The sequence below is a fragment of the Chaetura pelagica genome, unplaced genomic scaffold (genome assembly GCF_000747805.2).
Source record: "Chaetura pelagica isolate M959 unplaced genomic scaffold, ChaPel_1.0 scaffold65, whole genome shotgun sequence".
NCBI lineage: Eukaryota > Metazoa > Chordata > Aves > Apodiformes > Apodidae > Chaetura > Chaetura pelagica.
The window spans coordinates 3,792,629-3,800,634 of record NW_009953386.1 but is presented as its reverse complement, the minus strand read 5'-3'; the positions used below and the strand labels follow the sequence as shown (position 1 = coordinate 3,800,634).

Sequence of the window (8,006 nt, the reverse complement as noted above, 5' to 3'; positions counted from 1 at the left end):
CATCCCTCCCCCCAAAAAACCAAACCCAACCCAAGTACTGCTGGTGCATCAGTCGAACCTAACCGTGCCAAAAGTCAGTCAGGCTGCCAGTGCTCAGTAGATGCATGTTTAAAGAGCCTGTCGTCAGGTGGGCTTTCCTGCACGCACAGCACTAGGCTTTGGTTGGCACCTGCCTGGTTATTTCTGATACATCTGCTCGAGGATTGTTCTGCCCACCAGACACACGCACCTGGGGCACGGATGTGTAGGCTGCTGAGCTCTAACTAGATGTGTTGTTGACAGTGCTGGAGGGGTGAAAGAAACCTCACACAGAGTGTTTCTTTCTGCAGTAAGATGCATGATGTATGGATTTGGGGATGACCAGAACCCTTACACAGAATCCGTGGACATTCTTGAGGACCTGGTAATAGAGTTTATCACAGAAATGGTAAGTCAGCTCTAGACAGCATGGTCAAAACATCCTCATTAATACTTTCTTTAGAAAGGCTGGCCTTGCCTTCCCTCACCAAAATGCCTTGAACTGTCCTGTGATACAGGTACCTCACATTGCTTCTAAATTCTGCCTGATACTGTTTGTCTCCAAGCACTCTGCAGGCTGGGGGTCCCACATATAATCTGGCTTTAGTTTTGATGCCACTGCTGTTGTGTGTACAGAGTGGTATGGGCTGAGTGGGACAGTGACAGGCAGCTGGGCACAGCAGAGCAATACAAGTCTGTGGTTTTCTGGGAAATTCTCTGGTAACGGGGATGATGCTGCCCAGGTCCTGCCACTGCTTACTCTTTGATTATAAAATCAGAGGAAATAAGAGTCAAAATGTCTGCTTGGAGAAATTAAGGGTCAAAGGAACCCTGCTGACTTTCCTCTTTTCAACAGACACACAAGGCCATGTCAATCGGACGGCAGGGTCGCGTACAGGTTGAGGACATTGTCTTCCTCATCCGCAAGGACCCCCGGAAGTTTGCCAGAGTTAAAGACCTCCTCACTATGAACGAAGAGCTGAAACGAGCCAGAAAGGCCTTTGATGAAGCGAACTACGGATCCTGATTCTGTGTGCAGGCTGCACTGGGGCGTAACTTGGGCACTTGCTGCCCAAAAGGAAGGAACATCGTGTGTTGTTTGGAGGGGTTGTTCAGGATGGAGGTCACTGCTGGGGTGTCTGCCCTCAGTCCCAGCCTTTTCTAAGTACTCAAGCAGCTTAATGTTATCTGACTGTATGTGGTGTACTTATGTATTTTTATACTATTTTATGACATGAGAAAAGAGCTCTAAAGATTTTGGTAATGGCAGAAAGTCTGTCTGAAGTAGGCCTATGTTGAATCAGATATTGAGAGGGCTAATGATGGGTGACTCTGTACAAGTATTTCGGTTATCACTAGGTATTCCCACAGTGGGAAACCTATAAAATAGATCCTAATTAACTGGACAAAGTTTTCAAAGGCAAACTACTATGGAAGTTCTGCTCTTAGCTCTGTGTATGCTCTATGAATAAAACATTTGAAATTTAGGCCCACTCCTCATAACTAAACTTACCTTGACTAATTCACATGAAGTGCATAATAAGAGATTTTTTAGCACTTAATTGGCTACGAAGGTTATTTTTTTTCTTCTGTCCCAGGGGGCAGAGCTCTCATTTTCCACCAATATTAAGCTTCAGAAAGGGAACTTAACTGATTTACTTGTACGTACAGCCCATTAGGCAGGTGCCCTGCAATAAAGAAGATTTCTGTTCTTCATTCTGAGACTTTTTTTTCTTCGTATTTCCTGGTGATCTTGAGATTAGTTACAAGCAAGAGCCTGGCAGAAAGCACTAGACACATGGCTTGTTCCAACATCACTTCAGTATGGAAGTTCCAACAGCACTTCAGCATCATCTTGCTCCATGCCTTACATTGCCAAGCAGGCAGAAATTACTTACATTAAAGAGATTTCAGGGCAGTGAGAGATGTTGACTAGTCAGGTGTTTACAGTTGCAGGCCACAGCTGTGCTTTTCTGTATTTCTGGAGCAGCTCAGAGGCAATAGTGCACTTAGCGCCCTATCTCAGGACAAGGGTATCAAATGCTGAACAGCAATAATACTGCAAAACAAGGCTGTCCTCTATACAATCAGCACAAAAGGAAGCATGTAAGACTACTTCCTTGGCAAAGTGGCAGCAAGTCTTTTGTTCCAAGCAACAGCAGTAACTGGTCAGCTGCAGCCTTCTGCAGTAAATGGTAGCTCTTTGCAATGTGGATTTGACTGCAGCATTTAACACATGATCCAGCAATAGAGAAGGAACATGGAGTTTCTTCTCAAAGTCTAACTCAAAGGTGTCCCTAGGCAAGGATAGATAAAAGGATGAAAACCATTCAGCTGTTTGGAATACATTTTTATAGAATAGAATGGTTTGGGTTGGAAGGGACCTTAAAGATCCTCTAGTTCCAACCCCCCTGCATGGGCAGGGACACCTCTCACTAGACCGGGTTGCTCAGAGCCCCATCCAACCTGGACTTGCACACTTCCAGGGAGGGGGCAGCCACAATCTCCCTGGGCAACCTGTTCCAGTGCCTCACCACGCCTACACTAAAGAATTTCCTCCTAATGTCTAGCCTAAATCTCCCCTCTTTCAGTTTTGATCCATGCTACAAGCCCTTGTAAAAAGTCCTTCCCCAGCTTTCCTGTAGCCCCTTCAGATAGTGGAAGGTTGCTATAACGTCTCCCCGGATCCTTCTCCAGGCTGAACAGCCCCAACTCCCTGAGCCTGTCTTCATAGAAGAGGTGCTCCAGCCCTCTGATCATCTTCATGGCCCTCCTCTGGACTCAATCCTGGAGCTCCATGTCCTTCTTATGTTGAGGGCTCCAGAACATTACATTAAAAAGTAATAATAATAATAACCTGTTCTACAAAATAATATAGTTTACTAGTTGCTACTTGTGTGGCAGAATTCAGGGTCTGAGTTACTAAGACACCACTAGGGTTTTAAGGGTTTTACTTAAGAAAAAAATAATTGGAATGACATGACCTCTTTCCTCCTTGCAAGTCCAAGGTCAGACACCCATTGCTGCAAAAATAGAATCAATATCCATGTTCTCAGTACCTTCTTTCCACACAGGGCCAGGGTTTCCTTCCTGCAGCAGCTGCTTAGGAGTCCCCACCGCGCTTAGTTTGACAGAGACTGCATCAGCATTGGAACATCCTTCCCAACTCAGAGGCCCATCCTGGTAAGCTGGAAGGATGGGTGATGCACTGTTCTCGCAGACCCCAAAAAACTCAGCAGGTTTTTGCTGAACAGTCTTTGGAGTTCTTCTCTTCAGTCTCACAGATGATTTGATCCACCTTCGGCAGAACCTTGCCCCAAGGTACTGCCTTGGCCAGTGTGTGTTTTGTGACCCGTACAGAAGGCATTTGCAGACAGATGTTTTGACACAGCACAGCTTTTTCTTCAAGCTTAAAGGGAGGAAGGTGCACAAAATGTCATTTTATCAGGTGCTAAAGTGTTCTTTCATTTCAGGTTTGGAGAGATTTGGTTATTAGCCTTCTCTGCCGTTTTCCTTGTCATCCCAAGGAGATACAACAGCACCTAGTAGCCAAGCCATTCTGAAGAAAGATGACACCCCTTGCATCATATAATCATTACCATTAAACATGCATGTAATTTAAGTTGCATTTTCACCCTCCTTCTTAGGTATTTGTGCATTTGTTAGCCTTTAAAATCCTTTCAGATGACTGAAGCTAAGCAGATGCTCATGCCAGAGATTCCAGCAACATGAACTAGTGATCCCATTTGATTAAAAAGAATGGCTTAGGCCACCGTATTTCTCCACACTAGCAAAATATATCAAGATGTAGTGTCAGATCCAGAAACCCCACACCCATGCAAAATTACCTGCATCCTTGAGCCTCCACATGGTGCAGCCGGTTGCTTTTCAACAACTTGTTACGCAGAAAATAAGCTGCTGATTTGAATTTGTTGCCTTTGCACCACACAATAGCTTTTCTGAGTGTCTCTGACAGTTCCCCAAATGATGTAGCTGTTTGGACCATCTGTAGAAGATGTCCAGCATGCTGAGATTTTGCTATACGAGAGGAAAGTGATGCTGACTTTGTTTTACAAGGTGTTGATGTGATTCTCACACCCTGAAACAAAAAGTAACAGCTATAGTTAGTCCTTTAAAAAAACACGACATGCCTTTATCATCTCTGCTGGAGAAGAGCAGTGCACTGAGTTTTTTGTGAGAACATTCCTTACTTTCTAGGGAGAAATTGGAAGAGCAGTCTTTTTTTGTGGAATACAAAAAGAGGCAGCAGGTAAGTAGAATTTGTATTCCTGTATGCTACTGACTTGCTCTCTGGTCTTTTCACTTGACACACCAATAAATGCTCAAATTCATAAGCAGAAGTAAGTAGTGATTTTCAAGTGCAAAAATAAGTCAGGGAAAAGGGACATTTTCAATCAGGGATATCATGTTTGGAGCGTTAGGGTCTTTAAAGCTGAAAAAAAAATTAACATGTAAAATGGTGCCATACAAACCTGTTGTGTTAGAGGTCTGGATGGTCTAAGTAAGCTCTTCACATCAGACGCCAGGTGTTTCCCTAAAACCTGTTGTGTTAGAGGTCTGGATGGTCTAAGTAAGCTCTTCACATCAGCCGCCAGGTGTCTCCCTACAAAGAGAGGAGAATTCCCATTAGGAAGTAAAGAGAGTTTAAGTTTTCGCACAAAGTGGTTTGCCCTGCTGAGCTCCCAGATCAGCCATCTCTGCAGGCTCACACCTGTACTCAGCATTTCCAGATAAACTCAAGGGGTCCCTGCTCATCTTGCATGGCAGCTGGCAGGAGATGAAGAGGATGCAGAAATTTACAGATGGCTGCAAAGGAGAACTTACTGGGTAAAAGCTTCACGCACACACCTGGATGCCTGCAGTCACTGGCCATAGCTGTGACTGCAGGCAAAGGCTTGGGTGCAGCCCATAATCAGCAAGCACAGGACAACTGCATCCTGTACATGCAACCGTGGCCTTGTACAGACAGCAGACAGTGCTCTTAGCTTCCCTCACTGTCCTTGGGCTCCACCTATACAGAGGCAGGAAAATACAAATCGCTATTTACAGGACCTGTACACTGCCTTCATTACCTGCTTCTCTTCAGGGTGTATCATGTTTAAAAAAAACCCCAAATGCCTCACATTGCTATTATCCAGAGATTTATAATGGCAAGGGTATATGCAGTGTTCAACTCCTCTTCCAAGGCCAGCAGAGGGGAGTTTGTACTAGAACCACACTCTGTGGGTAGCAGAAGCTACAGTTGTTAGTCAGAAATTGCAGCCAGTCAGAAACTGAGGTGTCAGAGACAAGCAGCACTGTGGCACAAGGCTTTACCTCTGCTGGTCACCAGAACCGGCTCTCCGATGTCCGCAGGGCATGGGATTCCACCGTTTTTCACAGCACTCATACATGTTGCAACATTTCTCTTTTTCCCCACCTTGGACACTTCCTCTACCCTTGTTGGGAAGAGCTTCTTCAGCCAGCCTTTAGGCTTTTTTGTTGTAAGCATTCTAGCCTTTTTCTTCTTCAGGTCAATAGAGACATTTACTCCAAGGAAGTTGCTGATATCAGAAGGGAAGGTAAACCCCTTGATATAAGACATCTGTTGGGTCTCAGACACAAGATGAAGTGATGTTGACAATATGCCATACAAGGAAGTAAGGCTCTGCAACACACACCTGTACTGAATCCTGAGGAGAGAAAACAAAAAAGTATGGAATCTCCTCTAGCAAAACCTTGTGGTCCCTGAACTACCTTCAGCTCAAAGAGAAGAGCTGATGGAAGAGAATCCAAGCTGCCCTTTCCCTTTCCCCCCCTCAATACAAGCTTATCTCTCTACATTCCAGCACTGTGCTTTCCTTAACATATGTCTGAGCTTTAAGGAACTGTTTAAGATCAGAGCACAAGAGTGACTTGACTAGTAAATCCCTGACCAGGACCCCCTCCATTTCCCTAGAACTTTCTGGAGTGCTGCACCTGAAACTCAGCATGTTCCCATCCCAATCATTTGGCAAGTGGTCTTCCCCCAAAAGCAGTACATACCAACTTAGGAGAATAGTGCTAGCAGATCCCTTTTGCCAAAGACATTTTACTGAGTTCTACACAACACTGTTACTCCTTCAGCTACAGACAGCACTTACCTTCTCAGTGTTGCTCAGAGAGAGAACACCGATTTGCCTGGAAAACTCAGCAGTTATTATAGAACAACTTTACCCCAGCCTTTCCATTTCAGCCTGAGACAGAACTTAACCGCCTGCTGCAAAGAGTACCAGATGTTAAGTGTTTGTGGCAGGCTGGCTTTAACACTGTGATTTTATTAGTGCTACAAGAAATCTAGTGTGAACCAACAAAGCCTTCCAAAACAGCATGTAAAAAGTCTCTTTCCACATGCACAACACTTCAGGTGCTATCAAATCCTAGATCATGGAGGAACTGCCCTTCTGCTCCCAATTTAATAAAGCTCACTCAGCAGCAAGGCCTAATTAAGAGTCTTTCTTCCTGACAGGCACATCAAACAGCAAGACAGGACTAACTTTGAAATATACAAACCGTAGCCGGCTCAACAACCCCGAAGCCACAGTGTTCAGAAGTATGAATTCTTCTGAGCAGAGATGTTTAATGGACAAGCTGAAGATTACACCAGTTAAGGACAGAAAATAAACAGCACATAATGAGACTTGCTGAACACACCAACTAGAGGCAATTCACAAGGCAATAGCCTGGGTAATTTTGGAGATGAGCATCCAAACTTTAGGTTGCTCAAGGCTGGAACAGCTGCCAGCCAACAGCCTGAGGTTCCTACCTAATAACTCAAAAATAAGCTGTTCAGCTATCAAAGAAACTTCAAGTTGCACATACGAACTGCACAGTTAAGTCCATCAGCAACACAGGGCCTACAGCAGACCTAGTTTTGGTCTCACGAGGTGCTGCTGGTGAGCTGTAAGACTGCTTTAATGGTGAAAAAAGGATACATAAAAGCTTTACTGCAACAGTCCAGTAGACGTAGTATGAGCTTGCAACCTCCCAGTACCTTCAGAGCCACTGTTTCCAGCATTGGCTGACTGGGAACTAAGCACTCTCCGTGGGCTTCGGATGCATTTTCCCTGTGACGATACAAGAATGAAGAGGCAGTTATAACCTAGCTCCCCCTCCAGCTCTGCAGACTGAGCTAATGGATACATCCCATATAACACATGGAATCACGAAACTGACTTGGGAATCAATTCTGCCAGAGTTTCAATGCAGCCCACCAAGTTCATCTTCCACAGGCGCTTCAAGCATTGTTCCACCTGGAAAAGACGAAAACTCCTTTGACCGGTGTTTTGAGAGATGGGAATGCCTTGGCCTACAAACTGCCCCTCTATTAAATTGCAGCTTCTCCTTACCAGGTTAACAGTACAAATGCAACATTCGCACGACAGAATGTTTAGGTACGTTCCTATATATACACTGTGATGAAAAAGATCCCCTTATCATAGCACTGTGAATATGGAGTTAAGTGAAAAAACGGAGTAGGCCGTTGTGAATTGGTGCTGTGTGGTTTCTCCTGCAGCACAGGGTGGCCTTTGATACTGGCTTCCCAGAACAAAAACGCCCAAACAAATCAAGAAAGAACGATTCCTGGGCCATTTCAAAAGGGTCATTGGAAGATACTGACAAACCCTTGGCTGAAAAACCAGGAGGGAGTTCAACTGCCACCTTAAAGCAGAGAGCACCCTGGGATTATTCTCTTCTCCCCCCTATCATTACGAATAGTCGAAAGTCAAACTCCTGCGGTGCTCGTGCATTCGAAGGCGTGCGATCACACCCGCTTTAGCACGGCTGCAAGAGCACAGCGCTGGGAGGGGGAAACGCATCAAGGCAGGAAACCCACGGGACTAATCGGGGTTCAGGCTGCCGAAGCCCCCGGGGGTCCCGGGGGGGCCCCCGCCCCGCTCCTCCCCTGCCGCAGCGCCAGGAAGGGCCGGGGCCCGAGCAGCCGCCTG

At 45.5% G+C, this 8,006-nt stretch overlaps 2 protein-coding genes across 2 annotated transcripts in view; one reads left to right on the top strand and one right to left on the bottom strand.

The window, feature by feature from the left end:
- The first annotated feature begins 334 nt into the window (after nt 1-334).
- Nucleotides 335-1,045, top strand: TAF13 (TAF13 RNA polymerase II, TATA box binding protein (TBP)-associated factor, 18kDa). The gene is made up of 2 exons (XM_009998243.1): nt 335-427; nt 875-1,045. The coding sequence occupies exons 1-2, from the start codon at nt 338-340 to the stop codon at nt 1,043-1,045; spliced, it is 261 nt and encodes an 86-aa protein (XP_009996545.1). The 5' UTR covers nt 335-337.
- Nucleotides 1,046-3,027: 1,982 nt separating this feature from the next.
- Nucleotides 3,028-8,006, bottom strand: part of LOC104389299 (chromosome unknown open reading frame, human C3orf17) — a 5,830-nt gene continuing 851 nt past the window's right edge. The window contains exons 2-10 of the mRNA XM_009998268.1: nt 7,771-7,842; nt 7,407-7,470; nt 7,234-7,310; nt 6,993-7,124; nt 6,571-6,648; nt 5,356-5,711; nt 4,581-4,642; nt 3,867-4,117; nt 3,028-3,427 (exon numbers count right to left, since the gene is read on the bottom strand). Of these exons, the coding sequence (XP_009996570.1) occupies nt 3,028-3,427; nt 3,867-4,117; nt 4,581-4,642; nt 5,356-5,711; nt 6,571-6,648; nt 6,993-7,124; nt 7,234-7,310; nt 7,407-7,470; nt 7,771-7,842 (1,492 nt within the window). The remainder of the gene's footprint in view (nt 3,428-3,866; nt 4,118-4,580; nt 4,643-5,355; nt 5,712-6,570; nt 6,649-6,992; nt 7,125-7,233; nt 7,311-7,406; nt 7,471-7,770; nt 7,843-8,006) is intronic.